General features: G+C 38.3%; 1 protein-coding gene across 1 annotated transcript in view; it reads right to left on the bottom strand.

The window, feature by feature from the left end:
- The window catches only part of TENM3 (teneurin transmembrane protein 3), a 481,887-nt gene that overhangs the window by 131,009 nt on the left and 330,613 nt on the right, over positions 1-20,265 (bottom strand). Inside the window, exon 6 of the mRNA XM_054166328.1 lies at positions 10,159-10,396. Within this exon, the coding sequence (XP_054022303.1) occupies positions 10,159-10,396 (238 nt within the window). The remainder of the gene's footprint in view (positions 1-10,158; positions 10,397-20,265) is intronic.

Here is a 20,265-nt window from a genome sequence, read left to right as displayed (position 1 = left end):
GGCTCCATTCATGCTGGATTGAACTTGTGTTCTCTGAGTGAGACCATGACCCTCACCTGCCACTTGACATTAGAGTAAGCTCCGCCTGGTTCACTAATGGATAGATCACATCAATAAATCTGATTCCTTGCACTGAGTTGAGGAAGCAGATGGAAAGAGATTAATCTCTGCCAACTAACATTATAGGGAAGATGTAAAAGATAACAGAAATTACTGGCTAGGTCTCAGATGAACTCTGGTTCACTGATGCATGAGATGAGCTTTCCCAGTAGGTTCCACAGAAGGAACTGGATTTTTGTTTCTCTGTGAGCACTTTATGCCTGTCTTCATCTTCTGTTAACATTGTTCTGAGATGAAACCTTGTAGCTGGTGATGTTTGCCCTTAGCACAAGTTTATGACTGACTTGCACAGAACCATATGGCTGCATTTAACATAAATCCAAGCCAGCACAGAAACTATATTCTGCTGTGAATTTGTCTCAGTTTATTTTCTGTGCAGAATCGCAATCAAAAAAATTGTTTGAGAAGAAACAAAAGTGAATTTCCACTTCCTTTGAGTCAATAGTACCATAATCCTGGAAAAAGCTCCAAGGTCACATCAGATCAAATAATGATCAAAGTTTGGGAGAAAGAATGAGAACTATTATCCACATGCAAACACAGGGGAAACATCTGTGGGAACCGGAGATAAGCTTCTTCTAACAGCTTATTCAAATGTTTCATAAAAACACTTTACATATGGTAACACTTGCTTGAATTTGGGTGAGTTGACAACTACCTTCTTTACAAACTGAAGACTGAATGCTAAGAAAGAAAAAAGTGTACTACTAGGGATGCAAGTGCTTTTACTGCTCATGTGTTCTTTTGCATCTGGCCCCTGGAAGATTCTGGGGCCTGCTGGAGAAGTCAGGCATGCAACCCACAGCTGAAGCTTCAAAAAGCAATTCAGACATGACAGTATTCCAATTGCTGGAACCAGGACATTGCTGATGTGAAGGACTGGACAAAAATCCCCAAACTTTCTCTCTTTAGGTCTTCAAAAGTAAATTTCTTCCTTTGCAATGAACCTATCCTCTTGGTGGTGTAAGAAAACATGGAGCAGATGTTGGTCAGTTAGAGGGTAGAAAGGCTCTGCAGAGGGACCTCGACCGACTGGACAGATGGGCAGAGTCCAACGAAATGGCATTTAACAAGTCCAAGTGCCAGGGGCTGCACTTTGGCCACTGCAACCCCATGCAGAGCTACAGGCTGGGGTCAGAGTGGCTGGAGAGCTACCAAACAGAGAGGGACCTGGGGGTGCTGATTGACAGCCGCCTAAACATGAGCCAGCAGTGTGCCCAGGTGGCCAAGAAGGCCAATGGCATCCTGGCCTGTATTAGGAATAGTGTGGCCAGCAGGAACAGGGGAGTCATTGTGCCCCTCTACTCTGCATTGGTTAGGCCGCACCTTGAGTCCTGTGTCCAGTTCTGGGCCCCTCAGTTTAGGAAGGACATCGAGACTCTTGAACATGTCCAGAGAAGGGCAACAAGGCTGGGGAGAGGCCTTGAGCACGAGCTCTATGAGGAGAGGCTGAGGGAGCTGGGATTGTTTAGCCTGGAGGAGGCTCAGGGGTGACCTCATTGCCCTCTACAACTACCTGAAAGGTGGTTGTGGCCAGGAAGGGGTTGGTCTCTTCTCCCAGGCAACCAGCACCAGAACAAGGGGACACAGTCTCAAGCTGCGCCAGGGGAAGTTTAGGCTCGAGGTGAGGAGAAAGTTCTTCACCGAGCAAGTCATTCGTCATTGGAATGGGCTGCCCAGGGAGGTGGTGGAGTCACCATCCCTGGAGGTGTTCAAGAGGGGATTGGACGTGGCACTTGGTGCCATGGTCTAGTCATGAGGTCTGTGGAGACAGGTTGGACTTGATCCTCGAGGTCTCTTCCAACCTTTGTGATACTGTGATACTGTGATATAGCGCTCCAGCATGCTGTGGGCACCTCTGAATTCAGATTTGGGCTGATAGTTCTCTCCCCTGGAGAAGTTCACTTCTGTGATATGTAAACACATATCTAGGATCAAAAGAACTAGTATAATCAGAGGGGCCTGCTGAGCCTGCTCATTCATGATTCTCTCTGCTATGCTGCACTCTGTGAAGGTGAGCAAGGGAAACAAAAGATGCTAAACAACAGTTTGTAGAAGTGAACAGGAAAGTTCAGTGTAAATAATGACTCACGCTGCTGAATGGGCAAGCAAAGAAACCTGCCACAATTTCAGTTACTCATACTCTTTGTTGCTGGATTGTCCCATTGCCTACTATCCAGAGGATACTACACATATACTGCTGAAAAACAAGCAAGTGGCTCTAGTCTCCTTACAGGCCTCTGCTGGGTCTCTCAGAAGACTACTACTCACAGACTTTCATCTAAGTTATAGTAAGCAACTTGGCTCTCGATATTGTTGGTGACACTCCCTTCTGAAGGGGGCAGCAGTTTAAGTGAACCTGACCATCCCTTAATGCACTTTCTGATACTGACAGTGCTCATGCTGTTCCAGTACGCCTGCCTCCAAAAGAGAGAGTAGAGGAAAGCATCTGAATTTGCAGTGAGGACTGGAATTGCTTATGTAAGCAGTAAGAGTTTATATTACAAATCCTTATCTTCTCTGCTCTTCTGGAGTCATATCCCTACGAAGTTGTCTCTGAGATGAGGCATTCTAAACTTGGCCTGTTCCTGTCTTGAATATTGAATAAGTTAAGCTTTCCAGAGACAAAAATCAAAGGAAAAAGGTACAGGCACAAGTCGTTCTCCTATCTCTTTTACTAGCCTTGCTTTCTTCATAAAGCTAAAAACCAGTAATTGTTCTAAATGTCTCAAAAGACACATGGAAACTCGGAGCTGCATTATTTACCCAGAGACTAACTCAGAAGCTGGAAGAAAGCTTGATCTTGAAGGTCTTTTACAACCTGGTTAATTCTAGTCTATTTTTTTTTCAGACTTTGACACCTAGATAACTTGGGGAAAGGTCTATCAGTTAGGTAAAAGTAAATTGGAGTTTTTACCTTGAAACTAAGCTGATTTGTCTCCATGTATATTAACTTTCATTCACATTTTAGGGAAAAGAATAGTGGTATCAAGTAAAGCCAACAATACACACCATTAAAATACTTTGAGGTTTCCAGCTGTCTTATGATAATTAATGCACTGTGTGGGAATCTCTTGAGGCTATAAACAACTATTCTTTGGGTCTACACCTATGAATCATAAGAACTTCTATGCAAAATATCTATTTCTATTATGATTATTAACACTAAAATTGTCAAATTAATTAGATTGATATTGTCTCAGGAAGACATACAGACTAAGAAATAGCCTATCATAATGTAACACATGCATGACATGAAACAAAGAAACAAATATATAATGATTCTAGCTGTGACACAGTATGTTAGTGAGGTTGATAAACTGAATCTTCATGCTGATAGCATGTTGTAGTCTCAAATCTATTATGCTTGGAACTGATGCATTATTATCTGTGGACAACTTTCACACCAGGAGGTGATCCCTGCTAGTATAATTTGTAAAATGAAGGGATTACAAATAAGATAAATTTCATTGTATCGTTACCTGAATTAGTATCAGCTCAGAGGAATTTCATATAGCATAGTCAATTTGCCAAAATACTTGCATTTGGTGGTCCCATTACAAACATATAAAGTCTAAATCAGGCATGGTTCTATTAACTCTGCTTTAGCAATTATACATTTGAATCAGTATTGTATGGTAACTGGTCTCCAGGGAAAAATAGTATTTGTTTTTCAATATAGTATACTTACATTTTTACTTCAAAGAAAACCAAATACATTACAGAATTCTTGCAGATATCTGCAGTATCTTTGAGTTTGCAGATAATGATTAACTAATTGAATTTAACACGCCATTCTCCGCCGGCTCTTAATTTGTGGCTAAGTGAAAGTTAAGAGGTTTTGGAACACAAAGCAGATCAATGTACAGTGTCAATATATTTTACAGATTAATTAGTTATTAATGGGCAGATGCATCTCTCATTTAATCAAATAGCACCTTCTCCCCTTTGTAATGTTAAGAGTTACAATAAGCAAAACAGAATTTGGACAGAAAGCTCTGATTTTTTTACCACACTATAAACAAACACAAAAGCAAATTTATGATTACTAGTTCCTTACTAAAATTTAACATACTGTGCAAACTAACAGGTTGGAACTCATTAGAAATTATATTGCTTTGTCTGGGTTTTTTTTGTGTGTGGATCAGAAACCAAGTATACTGATTCCTGATTTGGCATAAGAATGTCAAAAGATTGTTCAAATGTAAGATATTCATGACAAAGTTAAGTAGATATCAAACAGTTCTGTATCATACATTTTATATAAAAATATTCAAAGATTCAATTATGTGGATTTCTCTAAATGCAGTGATAGGTATTTATCAGCAGTTCTGATTTCAAACTAGGGGGTAAAAAATATTACAGATTAATTAGAAAATTATTCTTAAATTCTTTGATTGGTCATTCCTTATGCTGCATTAACATATCACCATACTTCTAAACCAAACATTTCAAAGATAGTAGAATAGAATAGAATAGAATATATATAGTAGATATATTACAAGCTAAAGATCAGATCTGGCAAATCCATAATCATGCAAATCATTTGCAACAGCTTGCAGAATCAGGCCATAAAGATTTATGAAAAACTCTGTTGCAGTCTTTCTTCCTACATGAAAGCAAACAAGATTTGGCTGTCAAAGTTCACCATTTTGTATTTACCATGACTCAGTACGAAAAATGATTGAAACTATAATTAAAAAATAATAATCAGATATAAAGATAAGGAAAGTCTGTTCCTGATGGTTTTGACTATTGTAATAAATGTAATGAAAAATAAAATGTCGTCTTCTTTGTCAACAGTTAGCATCATGCAAACACTTAGAGTCACATACCCATAACTGCTATCGTGATATGTTGGAGAAAACACATCCATCTCTATATGGTTGTCATGACCATTTGCAAGGACTGCTTGATTTCCTAATTCTCTATACACAAAGATACAAAAAAGATTAAATTAGAGCAGCAATTTCAAATTAAAAAAAAGGGGATGATCCCACAATGCCAATTTTGTTCAAAACTTTCTTTTCGCACAGGTATGCAAAACTGCAACTGTATTTTGAATGTGGGATTTATCTGCCTCCCATGCCTGTGGCAAGACAGTCTTAATGACTGAGTAGTGCATAGTTGGGGATGTTGCTTACTTCATGAGGCTGGACCGGAGATGAAGTAATAAAAATCAACTGAGACTATTAAAAGACAGTCTCTTGCTTGCTATCTGGCACAGCCAGACAGAAAATATGCAGAGGGCTAGCTAGCTACCAGAGTGAGTAGAGATCTCATGTTCTGCAACAACACTGCACAGCAGCAGGAGAGGGAAAGGAAGGACCACAGACTGTCTCTCTCAAGCAATGGTGAGAAAAATGAAGAGAGAGAAAAAAAGCCTGCACTATTATTTTGTTCCAAAGTCCATATTTCTTTTGTCCTCCTAAACTAGGAAAAGATCAGTTCTGGAAACTGAATTTGGGCCCGTACTTGCTTCAATGATTGCATATCTTTAAAGAGGGGAATGATAAACTCAAGGATAACTGTGCAAACACTACTGAATTCTGGAGTATGAGTTCTTGTGTAAGACACGGGATGAAATACACAATGTGGTCAAATTCCAAATATTCACAGTGACAGCAAGGGATTTTTGAGCAGGAAGAATGCCAGAGAGATCAAGCAAAAATTTTAAGTAAGACATTATTGACACCAAGGAGAACTTATATAAGCATATGGGCTCAGCGTGCTACAATTCAAGCAGATGCTTGGTGAGCATCTTTGCATGAGAATGTCAAAATTAAACAGAACGTCTTTATTAAACTTTGAAAACAACGCTGCTTGTTTGACTTAATGAATCCATCTACCGTGTGTACACTGACCCCAGAGTTATGGCATGTCAGTCTTCAAAAACACATGGATGCTCTCAGCAACCTAAATAAAATAAAGTCTTATTTCCTCAACTTGCAGACCAGAAATGTGTCATGCCCACAAAAGAGCCAGCCTTCAACTCCATCCCCAGATTTTGCCTTGCTTTTTTATGTATGACTTCTCAATATGTCATGTCTAACCAAATCCACGTATGAAAACCTGAAAGATGTAGAGAACAGAACAATGCTGAACGGGATTAAACCAGGCGCTGTTTTAGTGGGTGGAATGCATAAAATAGATTCGTTGAGAAGACTTTAACCTCCAGCAACACTCATTTTGCAATCAATCAGCTTGTACACAAATTGATGTAAGACTTCCCTGCAAACTATCAACACCTTTTTACACACCTTAATCATACTGAAGGCACTACCTTCAGTTCACCCCAACATACGAGTACATTCATCACACTTGAGGAGTTTCTAAAATTGTCACATTCTAAAATGAAGTTTGGATCAAACTTGAAGAATGGATTTCTAGGTATTGTTTTGTCTGTGCCACTTCTGAAGAATTATACTACTCTAATTAAAAGTTCTTCAAAATGCTGAAATATTTTCCAGACATCAACTATTTCTTCCAGCAGTTCCCTCTTTCTTATTGGTAAAATAAGGTAAGTAACTGAATGCAATAATGTTCCTACCCAATCTATTTTTAAGTATAAATTAGAGGTAAGAGAAGACTAAACAGTGTTAGTATAGACTACTAAAAACATGTTAGATTCTTGGCTAGTTTCTATGAAAAAAATCCCAAATCCATCATACAAAATATAGCCACCTTTCAAAAAAAAAAAAAAAAGTGATATTTTATACAGCAAATTAAGTAATAAAAAGCAAAGCTCTTCTCTGATTCACTAACACATAAGCACAGGTTCTCAATAAAGTTATAACCCCATGAAGACAAAGTTATCTTAGACATTCAATGCCTAAAATTAATGAAATATTGCCTGAGAAATATTGCACCAAGAGATGTTACCAGCTTACTGTTATCAAAAACTTCACAAATTCTAACATGCTATTCCTCTGCATGTCTCACAAATTCATAGGACTGGGGGAATGGAACAAAAATAGAAATGAGTACATTGAGATTGGATGTTAGGAAGAAATTCTTCACCATGAGGGTGGTGAGACACTGGAACAGGTTGTCCAGGGAGGTGGTGGAAGCGCTATCCCTGGAGGTTTTTAAGGCCAGGCTGGATGTGGCTCCTAGCAACCTGATCTAGCATGAGGTATCCCTTTCCATGGCAGGGGGAGTTGGAACTAGATGATCCTTGAGGTCCCTTCCAACCCTGATAATTCTATGATTCTGTGACGTACTTGATTGTGCATTAGAAAAAAATCTTCACATATATTTAATAAAGCACTTAAAGAAGTGCTTTACTAAACATTTTTAAATATCAGTAATTTAGATCCTACTAGAATGCAAAGCCATGACAATGTAGCTAATGATCCCACCGCTCAAAAACTTGCTACTAAAACTAGTAAGTGAAAAGAAACTTAAATACCAATGATAATCAACCCCCCTTACTAATATTTAAAAACTTAATAATTATTTGTAACATTCAGACATCTGACATATAGTCCTTCATTTGCATAATTCTGGCTGTCCAGCTAGTAACATTGTTCCATAGCGCTGGCTTCTCCATCAGGTCTACTGCTTCTCCAGCTGAACCTAACTTGCAACACATTGAGGAAGAGTCAAATAGTAAAGATCGTTAAATGTCCAATCAAAAGGTTGTGCAGTCTGCAGGAAATATTTTCTTACTATCCTACTGTTTTGGGTTTTTTTATCTGTAGATTTTACTGAGCCCCAACAGAGTGAAGACAGTTTCTGCCACTGCTCAGTAACCTCATTGTCATTTACATATGGCATCAAAGACGAAAGAAGCACTCATGTAATCCAAGTTATAGTTTTAAGCCTTCATAAAATTTCAAGCAAAGAGTATTTTTAAATTATAAACCCCATAAATTGGGATTTCCGTTTTATGTTATTATCTGTCACCTCACAGTTCATCTATTTAACCAGTAATAGCAATGCTATACACAAAAGCAGTAACTCCACAGAGCAAAATTGGAGAATATTCTATTAAATATTCAATTGAATCAAATATTATGAAATACATATTTAGAACTCACTTCTAATCCTACTGCAAAACAATGGGGACTAAAACCTCCCTCAGGCTTTGTAAATACTACACTCTCCCCTACATGCACATACACAAACCCAGCCTATTCACTATTCAGCTGCATATGACAGCACGTTGTAGGTAATTTTTATGCCACCCATCACCAATACGAACCTACAAAGATGGAAAGATAGCTGTGTATATATGCTGACATTCACATTCTTTACCTTGAAATGGGGACAATAAAAAGCTGACTGTGAGCACAAGCTAAAACATTGACAAAGAGGAAATAAACCTTCTTTCAGGCTGAGAAAAGGATTAAGGTAGAGACTTACCACAATGTTGTTAATGTAGTTGAAACTGGGCCTAAGAACCACACTAAGTATAGAAGGTTAACCAAAAAGGGAAAAATCAGTGACAAACAGAAGGGGTTCTTCATCTTCTCTGTTCCAACCAAGTGAGGTTATTAGAGAATGAATATACAGTAGGGCTCTGCCACATTTTATGCAAAATTTTCACATTACAGTTCATTTACAAGTGTTCAAAATTTGAACACTCAAAGCCCTTTTGCTTTCCATCAAGAACGTGTATAAGATGAAAAGACTGCAGTTAGTAAAATATATTTACTCCAGGCTGGAAATGTTATTCTCATTCAAGTCCTTTGTCTTTTTCTTTAGAAACACAGCAAAAACATAGATGTCAATAGAAGCAAACATGAAAGACCTTACCCCTCTACTGAATATTAACCAGCATCTGGGAAAAGGTCAAACATACTAATCCCACTAGAAATTTTTACTTGTGCTATAAAAATCCTCTTTCTTAATGTACTAAATTGTCTGTGTATGATGATGAAATCCCTTCAGTGAAATCCTATTCCACAGTGCCCATGTCTCATAAGTAATCAGCAGGGCTCAAGAAAGCTGAGAAAAGGAATAGTCATTCCCAACAGCCTGATGGAAGTGTTGCCTGAAGCATCTATGGAGACAAAAATACCTAGTAGAGAATCTCAAGGTCACACTACCCTTTAAATTGGTCCAAATCAGCTGGACTATCCTTGCTTTGCTACAAAACATAACGTCAAGGGATTCAAAGAATGAACTGAAGGGATTTCATACACATTTTCAAGAATTACTGTTAGTTTCAATACAGTTATAAATGCTCAGTTTTATGACTAAATTGGAATACTATGGCTTTTGTTAATAAAAAATCAGTGCTGACTGACTGATATATGACTACTAATTAATCACTGTAGGTAAATTCAGCTCTGTGCCATTAAGTCCTACAAATATTTTTAGAGATCATTCTGCATCATACATCATTCTGCATCCAAAGAAGAAGCTAGAGCCACCCTTTGTGTTAGCTCCTTCTCAGGTATCAATTATAAAAGTCAGTTTAGTTGATTAGGTGGTGTTGGATGATGGGTTGGACGCGATGATTTTGAAGGTCTCTTCCAACCTGGTCTGGTCTGGTCTGGTCTATTCTATTCTATTCTATTCTGAGGACAGATACATCTCAGCACCAGAAACAAGTGAGTTCTTTTGTCTCACCAAATCCTAGGCAACTTTAATCACCTAGCCACATGGTAATCAGCTAGCCTCGCATGGGTATTTCTTTAAAAGGGACCAAGTGCAAAAGCTAAAAGGTAGTATAGAAAATTCATTGACATTCAATCTGTATGGCAGTATATATTTGACACATAATATATCTGGCAAGCAAGGCACACAATGTCTTCCAACAGCCAGAAGTCTGACTACGAACAGGAAGGAAAATGCTTGTCTGGAAACATTAATACATACTCTCTGAATCCAATTACTCTGCAACAGGCATTGTAAGGGAAAAGAGTGACACCAGATTTTGGAGAAAGGGGAGGTGTTTTTAGGACTGAAAAGTTTTCAGGTTTGTTGCTGAATGAGGGGAGGTATTAGGTGCTGGTCATCTTTCACTGAGTTTTCTTTAAAAGGTATTCTTTAGAGTGCCACGATCTGTAGTAGAACCTAAATAATTACCTGCTTTCCAGTGGTGCATTACTGCCAAGGACCCAGCTGTCCTGCAGCTGGACTGACTCAGGTGTGGTTTGCAGCTCGGCGGGCAAAGCAGCCGGCGGGGCCGGACTCTGATTCCTTCTATTTGTCAGTGAGTTTCTGTTAAGTGAGGTGATGGATGGGTGATGCTGTGCTGAATGTTGCTTGTGAGAAGGTGGCAAAGGCTGCAGGGTCGACTGGCCTTGGTTATTTGGAGGTTGTTCTAAGAAGAAAGAAAATTAAAGTTCGTTATACACCATCTTAGCATTTGCTACAATGAAAGCAGGAAGAGAAATTCGATATAAGCCTATCATCTAATATATTACCATATTATTCTATTAGCAGGCATTCAGTGACATTCTCTAAGAGCAAGTTTACCCTTGATACACCAAGTTCTAATTAATATACAACAGATGGTAAAATTGCTTTTGGTTTTAATTTGTTTCTTTTTTTTTTTTAATCTGGTTTTATTAACACCTACAGAAAATAGCATCTGACAGATCCCCTAATGTGCCTTCAGATTTCAGCTTTTTTTAACAAACCAACCCTGAAATTAAATGGGTAATTTCGGTAGAACACAAAGGTTTTCAAAAGGCATATAATCCCTGTAATTATTTAATGGAGTTTTTAAAGCTTTATTTAACTGCAATAAATTATTACAAGCTAGTTGCTAAACAGCAGCAGACTACTCTAGTTTAGTGCATTTCAAATAAGGCAGATCTGCACTATGATCTGCTAATAGTTGCTAAGTATTCTTTAGCAGAAGGTCACTCTGTGAAGCAGATGTTGCTTCATGGATATTTAACAGACTGAATCACATCTGATTACGACGTCAGAAGACTCATATACTTAATGACCGTCACATCCATTAGAACACACAGAGAACAGATTTTCTAATTTCACACTATGCAATATAACTACAGTTTGGAGTAAGTCATAGGTGATCAGAGAGTTAGCCCATCCAAAAAAAAAAAAAAAAGGAAATATTTTTTGTCTTAACTAAGCACACAACCCATAAAGCTTAAAAGCAAAACCTTAAAACCACAAAGCCCACAAATCAAAGACCTTCATCAGCGTTAGGTTGTGAAAAATCAGTAGTCATAAATAGAAGACAAACCTTGCCATATAACACAATGAACACACACACACAAAAACCACCACATCAAAAAACCAACTTGATGGTTTACTGTAATCTAGCAATGACTGATGACACTTAAAGTACAACATTTAACAAAACATAATTCACATTACAATTTATTTCCTAAACTAATGTAACAGAACATGCTTAATAATATAAATGCAAATCTCAAGCAGAGCAGAAGATACAGGGCCTGCACTTTGCTCACAGTCTAAATGCTTTCACATAGTTTTTAAATTAGCTGTTTGATCTTCATAAGCAATTCCCTGTTTGGAACTGGTTATAACTGCAAATCGTTGCCAACCTAATAATAATACCTTGGTACAGAAAACACACAAAAAGGATTTCTGTTGAAACGGATGCTTCCAATAACTTACAGGTTACTACTACAAAAATAACAGTGAATGTAAGAAAATCTGAGAATGTTAAGAAATAGACGTGCTAAGATTAAACACACAACCCAGCCTTTGGAATAATTTCCTTTCTGAGAACAATATTCTCCTTTCTATTTATTTATCTTATAGTAGGACTTCTGCCACTAACAAGACCAACACCAAATCGGTCATGAAATTAATGCCAGCATTTATATTATCGATAAGCTTTTCAACATCAAATCCTTAATACATTAATGAAAAATTACCTTCCAGGAAGGATACAACTGATCAGCTTTGTATTTACCAAGACTGACACAAAGGGTGTCATGGCATGTGATTACCATCTCCATCACAAACTTCAAGCCACTTTTCAAAAGCCAGCTAAAGAAAAGTTAACAGACTAACAATAAAAATCCAATTTAGACTACTAGCTATTTACTGGCTGGCACATAGTTAACTCTGGCCCTATATTTTATGATATCTAAGTGTATGTATAATCAATATTAATATATACATGTACACATGTGTCTGTGGAAGTATTTAGAGATGTGCATGTGTAGATACATCTACATATAATGGACTAACTACACAACATAAAAAAAAACACCTACAAGTGAGATTAAATAATTTGAATTAATTTATTTCTAATCAGATAAATTACTGAATTGAAATTGTCCCAAGGACCTGATTTTTTGCCTTTGTTATTCCCTTTTTTGACTCTCATACCTGCCTAGCCTCATTGAACTGTGTTGCCATGATCAGTGCAACACTATCCTCCTTTGCAGCTCCTACTGGCTGAATTGTTATCCTGTCATCCCTTATCATCTCATCCAAAAACCTCAGCTGAAAATCAATCCATTAATCTATCATTGTTAGTACTAAAGATTTTTGGACTGCTAACGACAAAGCATACGATAAAATTTTGTTGATCTCTTGCACAAGAGAGGTGTAAGGGGATGATGCCAGGGCTGTAGGCTTGCTTCAGATACAAATCAGATATTCCCATACATTCTACCAACAACAAAAAGGGACAGTACATGCTCTGCAAAGGATATTTATGCCTTCACCCCAAAAAATGCATAGATCTAGTGACTAGACCCATAAGATGCTGAAGGAGGGAAACTGAAATCCTCAGTCCATAGACCAACTACTCAGGTCACTGTTGGGGATTTAGATTATTCCCCTAGAAATTTGCAATGAACCTACAAAGTCCTTTTGCTATATAATATATAAACATTACTGACATTGAAACTACAGAGTAACATATCAAAAAATTAAAAGTTGCAGGGTGAGCTTGTAACCATAAGCTGCAAACTAGAAGGGAGCTAGAAGAGCACAGCAAGTACAGCTTTGCAAGGATACTCAAAGCCCACTGTTTCTCTCCATAGGACAGACATTTTCTAGTGTTCAAGGGAGACTTCAACTGGCAGGGAATCTACAGCTGCCACTGACTCAGAAACACCTGAAAAATCTGGAATGATTTATTCCTCTTCTAATCACTCAAGAGCTAGAGGTAGAATTGAGCCTAGTAACATTAGATTTTCCATATATCAATAGAGCTAAGAATCTATATTCCTCTATGTTTTTTCAGTTCTGTATTGTCAGTCTGAATGAATGCGAGAGCACTGAGGGCGGCTCTCTGGATCTTTCCTTTAACCTGTCAGATTTCCTGAATCCACAGCTCTGCCTGCCACACAATTTTCAACTGAAACTTCAATCTTGCGCCAATGATTTGTGAGGAAGATGTATTCATCTCTGTAGTCATGTTTTGAATGATGTTAAGCCAGAGTCAGATTCTTTTTCTACTTCTCTTTCAAAAAATTAAATAGCTAAAGAACAGCTTTCAGTATTACTGCAAATTTCACTCTAAGGTATCTGAAGTAACGTAGTAACTAAGCTTCTGACATCCCTGTGGTACTCTGAAAAAATGATCGTTGCACATGCTGGGAAACTGAGGCATAGATGTTAAGTGGGTCACACAGGTCTCCTGAGAAATGAGCATCACAGCCAGAAGAGGACTCATGGTTTTGCTTGTCATAATTAAGCAACTGATAGAGACAGTAGGAACACCATGGAATCAACAGGGTTGGAAGGGACCTCAAGGATCATATAGTTCCAACCCCCATGCCATGTGCAGGGACACCTTCCACTAGATCATGTTGCCCAGAGCTCTATACAGCTTGGCCTTAAAAACTTTCAGGGGTGGGGCTTCCACCACCTCCCTGGGCAACCTGTTCCAGTGTCTCACCACCTATCACCATGACACAGGTACATATGTCATGAACCCTGCTGCACTGGCCACTACTGCTGAAAACACTCCAGCATGTGCCACAATGGCCAGTACTGAGACCCTGCGACTCCTCCTTCTTCGGTACCAGCTTGTTGGAAAATGGAAATCCTAGAGGGAAACAGTTCTTCCCTTGGCCACTGAAAAGATTAGCAGTACTGCGACTTGGCTAGGGCCCTCACAACAAACCGCTTACTAGAAATTTCCTTGTTATAGACTGTCTGGAAGAATAAAGAACATTGAAACCTGATAAAGCATGATTGCATTGAAATACTTCAAAACTATTGCAGAAAACTGAAGTTGCTTGTCTTTAGATTAGATTTTTAAATGCCTTCCTAATTGGTTTAATCTAACTGGGAATGTCTGGTTCATACTCAAATAAGCAGGTGGGGGTACAGGTGAGTTTTTGTCTATAAAAGTAAGTTTTAATTAAAACTGTCTAGACCTTAATGGCTGTGAAGCAATCTTGTTCATCTTCAAGAGAAGATTTCTGCTGTAAGAAGCAATGTAAACTGGCCCAGCAACCAGCCTATGCATTCAAGTTGTTCAGGCGCAACCACAAAAAACCCACCTCTGTTTTCGCGGCATTTGCTGCGTAAGTCAGACTCAGACAATTATGCATGCGAACATATGTACAAAACTCAGAATAGTCGCAAGAAATGGGGTAGAAAGCTGTCTTACTAGAGTTACATCCATTTTTCAAAATGTGTTTAAATGGTTATTTACCCCAGGGACCTACAGTGAAGTAAAGCAGCCTTTTGAGTTGTGAAGGTAAATTACACGCAGTCTGTAGCTGTTCACAAAACTTTTTCCCTCTTTTTTTCTTTTTCAAAAGGTGATTTACACTTAATTAGCTTAATAATTTCATTGTTACAAAATTTGAACAGTATATGAAAGAATACAGAAAAATGCATATGTGAAAGTAAAAAGGAAAGACGTTTATGATAACTACTGCCACTTGGAAGAGAGGGGTTAATTTAGAAAGAGAAAAGACGACCAAATATCCCTGAAAAAAAGAAAGTAATTTGTGGTACATTTTGTGTGATAGCCTTTCTATAATAGACAGATCACTGAGACCTGTCAGCTAGCTACTCATGTAGGAAAAAAGGGTGATTTCCATTTGATAAGGACTAGGCTTTTTACAAGTGTATAATTAACATTAACTTTGAGTTTCCATGACAAACACAAAAGCGATGACTTCCATTATGATACAAACATTTTAAATGTGAACATAATGTAATTTGATATCTATCTCTGTGAGAATCTTAACTCTTTCTACTCGGGTTGCTCCTTTTTTCCTCTCTCTAGAAGAGTCTTTGCCATGGTAAATATCTACAATTTCTACCAGAAGTAAGCAGCTGGAATAGAGTGAATGTTTTAGAAAACTGGTAACAAAAAGGATAACCTTTCACTTCCAGGTCACTGGTCCCTGATCTGCTAGCCCTTGATTGCTAGCAGTGTGACCGTTTGACGCTGTGCCTTTAAGGAAGGGGCACACTGGCTAAATGTTTATAAAATATTTTGGTATTCTAAACGAATTTCATTGGTAGAATTGTGGGAGGTGAGATTGTTAGAGCCAGCGCGGCTGGGACTTTTGTCTCAGTCTTCCTTTCTTCGCTGTCCCTTCCACACTGGACGGAACATAGCAGTCAGCAGTAATTTCTAAAAGAAATGGTTTGACTTTCTCAATAAAACACTTCGATGGACTTGAAATTTTACCTAATTAACACACAGTGCTATCTCCAGAAGTATGGTAAGAAGTATGATTTCCCTTATAAATCCCTGAAAATTGAAGAAAGTAGATATTGCAGCTTAATTATTCCTAGAGCTCCCAAAGGAGCTGTGCTTTTTAAATTCCCTGCTTATGGAGGAGTAAGACATGCTACCTGCATCACAATGGTCAGATATTCAGTGATTCTAGTCTGGAAGCACCTTTCATGAGAAGCTTTATTTGATTAATGCAAACAAAAAGAAGATTAAGTAAATGTAAATGGAATAGAATTAGAATGGAATAGAATTAACCAGGTTGGAAAAGATCTTCAAGATCATCAAGTCCAGCCTATTACCTAACACCATGTCATCAACTAAACCATGGCACCAAGTGCCTCATCCAGTCTCCTCTTAAACACCTCCAGTGATGGTGACTCCACCACCTCCCCAGGCAGCCCATTCCAATGGGCAATCACTCTTTCTGTGAAGGACTTCTTCCTAACATCCAGCCTGAACCTCCCCTGGAGCAACTTGAGACTGTATCATCTGGTTCTGCTGGTGGTTGCCTAGGAGAAGAGAGCAACCCTGACCTGGCTATAACCTCCCTTCAGGTAGTTGTAGACAGCAATAAGGTCTCCCCTGAGCCTCCTCTTCTCCAGGCTAAGCAACCCCAGCTCTCTCAGCTTCTCCTCACAGGGCTTGTGCTCCAAACCCCTTTAGAGAAAAACTGCACATTTAAGTGTTCATTTGTAATTAGGCAGATCTGTCTTTTGAAATGAGCCGCTGCCTCAGCATACGGTTTTGGGGTTGGTTTTTTTTTTTTCTCTGCCAAGGTGTACAAGACTCAAAGTTTCATTTCTGATCATTTACTCTAACTTGCTTCATGCCCCAAGTGGCTGCTTTATAGAGTTCCAAACCACATAATCAACATAAGGAAAGAGGTAACACAGTGCTTACCACCACAAGAGATCCCATTCACTCTGATTTGCTGTCAGCTTCCTTCTTTTTTGCTTGCTTTACAATTAATAGACAAACAGATGGAAACAGAATTAACCTGCACCCACTACTTCTGGGCTAGCTAAACAGTGACAAGATTGTGGTGGAGTGACAAGGGAACTTTGATCAAGATATGCATCTTGTGTGTGTGTACACTATTATAATATAAAATGGGAAAAAAGTCATACCGGTAGCTTGATCAAAGTGGACCAATGTTTGTATCCTCATCAGTACACTGCCTGTAGGGTCTGACAACCTGTCAAGCTACCTGGGAGTGAGAAACTGCCAAGGAATTTAACTGCAGGGTATGCTCTGAAACACAGCAACCAGCACCAGAACAAGAGGACACAGTCTCAGGCTGCACCAGGGGAGGTTTAGGCTGGAGGTTAGGAGGAAGTTCTATATAGAGAGAGTGATTGCCCATTGGAATGGGCTGCCTGGGGAGGTGGTGGAGTCGCCATCACTGCAGGTGTTCAGGAGGACACTTGATAGGGTGCTTGGTTGCATGGTTTAGTTGATTAGGTGGTGTTGGATGATAGGTTGGACACGATCTTGAAGGTCTCTTCCAACCTGGTTTATCCTATTCTATTCTATAGCCTTGCTTATGCATCCTATGTCTGGAAGAAATGATAAAGAAAACCTGAATTTTGTCATTCACATTAGACATTTTTCTTTAAATCTCAACATTATTCTATTTTTAAAGAGAAATAAAGACTTCTGATGTGAAAGGGAAGAAAGACTTATTTGACTATGGAGAAACTCAAGCTAGTCTCATGGTGCATGTGGTAAATACCTAAGATCTACCAGATGTCAACAGAAGTAGCTGAAGCTCCCTGGAGGGCAGTAGGATAATCCTTTACATGTAAATTTTGTATTTTAAACACAAAGTAAATGTTGATAATTTCCTGTGCCCTATTATAAGGAAGCTGTTCCTTACCAGTTAAACTTATACCAGGAAAAAAACCAAAGAGTCACCCACACAAAAATGCAATCTTTAGGAAATGTGTTTTTACCAGTATCTTTCAGTTGTGTCTTTCAGATGTGCTATCTACAGGACTGTTACCTCAGGTTAAAGGTCCACTTCAAACTTTTTATTTCCATTTCACATCCATTTGGCAAAGTATTTCCCCTCAGCATCTTCACACTGATAGTACCTGTGCATGCTCAGCTGTTTGGTAATTCAGTTCTCCATAATGTTTTAGAAATCTTACTGTAGCAAATGGAAATCATCAATTACTAACAATCTTTCACAGTATCACAGTATAACTAAGGTTGGAAGAGACCCCAAGGATCATCGAGTCCAACCTGTCTCCACAGACCTCATGACTTCCACAAAAACTTTATGAAGTATGTAACTGAACTTCAAACTTTCTTGAAAGGCGGGTTATTTTTTTCCCCCTTTGGATTTTTAGAATAAACAAGCTAAAAAGCCCTATACTCTAAATGATATGTGACCCTGTGAAGACAGATAAAATAACTTTCTATTTTATGGCATTTACTTTGAAAAATCTGATTAAGACAGATGTTTCTAGTTTGTAATTCTTCAATGTCATGTTGTCATAGTTCCCATCACCAAGATGCTTTAAAGGCTTTCGATTAATATTGCATGTCAGAACTGAAATTACATCCTTTGTCGTTTAGTTCTTAATGGTGCAAATGATATCTATCAAGTAGTGCTTTATGAAGCATGTGTGTTCTTTATTACAGGCTGTTTTCACAAATCTTCTTCATGTTTCACAAAGACTGTTCACGGTTCACAACAAATATACCCTGCATTAAAAATCATGCCAATTCTCAGAAGCAAAATAAGACTTGGATTTTTCAGTGAGGTTTCATTAATAGAACAAAAACTTTCTTAATATATATCTCTATACAATCAGTGCAATTAGCAATAAAAAAAAATTATTACTGTCAGCCTCTCAACTCTGCATGAGAACTATATAGAACAGAAACCCCAGACAACAGCAACAAGAAGCGTGGTTGTGCATTATTTTCACAAGTAACAGGTTATGTTTGCCAAATCTCCATTTTTTAAATGGAGGTGATACAGATACAGCAGAATCTGCAACATTCCCCTGTAATCCAACTACAACAGAGATTTTAATTTGCAATATCCATCTGTACAGAACAAGATTCATAGAGTTAAAGCATCAGTTTATTGGCAACTAGTTAGACAACTGAGAAGGAATCTTAGGGTTGGTTATTTTTGGTCAACCTGCCTTTTAAACAAAACCATACAAAGTCAGCAAAACTTAAGCTTTATAGATGAGGCATAAACAGAACATATTTTCCAATTTATTTATTTTCCAAAGACATAAAAGAGATTTCTCTTGACGCCTAACAGAGTAAGGCAAATACACTGCAGGAAGAAATACTGCCCATTGAGAAGAAAGCAGGTATTTCTTCCACAGATGGTGCTGAAAGGAAAAATAGGAGGATTTACTTCTGAAAGGTTTATTAAATGTTGTTTCCACTCTCTGTTGTTCACTGTGGGAACTGAATCAGCTCACTTTAAAAACATTTTTTCCATTAGCTAGAATCGATTCTCAGAGCATTCCAACATACCCACCTCCAGCCTGTTCCATTAACCCTTTCAATACATACGTAACTTGTGGTCTGTATTATGGGAGGCAAAACTCTGTTTAAATACCATATAGTGATACATGCCTTTTCTCTGTGGAACCATATGAAAGACTGGCTAATGATAGGTAGTTACAAAAGCATATGGTGTGAAAGAGCTCAGGTTGGGATAACAAATTCACCTGGATCAAGGAAAACCAACAATGATGCTGTCATCCGCGAGGCAGACGTTCTAAGTAACAAAGTAAACTGAAACTTTGGGGGGGTTTTTCTGAGATGAGGATGGCTTAATCACCATATGAAAGCTGAAACAGAGATAAATATTTCAGTTTCAGTGGAAAAAAAAAGTAGTGGAACTAGTTCGGCAAACAGCCTTCCCAATAGCAGCTTCTTTATCCCCAGAGGGATTTAAGAAGAAAGATGAAAAAAGAAAAGTACAGAAACACTGCTAAAGTAAATTGAAGTTTAATCTGCCAGGGTAACATGAACTGGCTTTAGAAGAAAAGTAAATATAAAAGATAAGATAAAACACATGATGGCAACTATGAACACAGAACTAGAAGCAACAGTGCAGTTACAACCCTGTTGTCATATTACTCAAATACCACATCCTTCCACCCCAGGCTAACCCGCACACTAATTAGCAGGCATATTAACAGACATGACAGCTATTCTCTTTGTAGGACCTGAGGTCTGTGAAACCAGTGAAACCCTTGAATGGTAAAATGTCACTGACTTGTTTCCAATAATTTACCTGAAGATCATACTAGGAAAGGATGCTAGGACACAGTGGGAAATTAAAAAAGCTTGCTCACTTGAGACACAAAAATGACATTCTGCTTGCTTTATGCAGAGACTCAAAATATAATAATGAAGCTTTTAGTGGTGTACTCCCTGGCCTGGCTTCCCCACAGTGGGATTCAGGTGACCTGCAAGGACTATGGGGCTGTGGATCATCTTACTTCACACTTATTTCTATTCACAGATTGCATTGGGTTGGATGGGGC

This window comes from Dryobates pubescens, chromosome 1 (genome assembly GCF_014839835.1).
Source record: "Dryobates pubescens isolate bDryPub1 chromosome 1, bDryPub1.pri, whole genome shotgun sequence".
Lineage (NCBI taxonomy): Eukaryota > Metazoa > Chordata > Aves > Piciformes > Picidae > Dryobates > Dryobates pubescens.
This window is presented reverse-complemented; position numbering and strand designations above follow the sequence as displayed.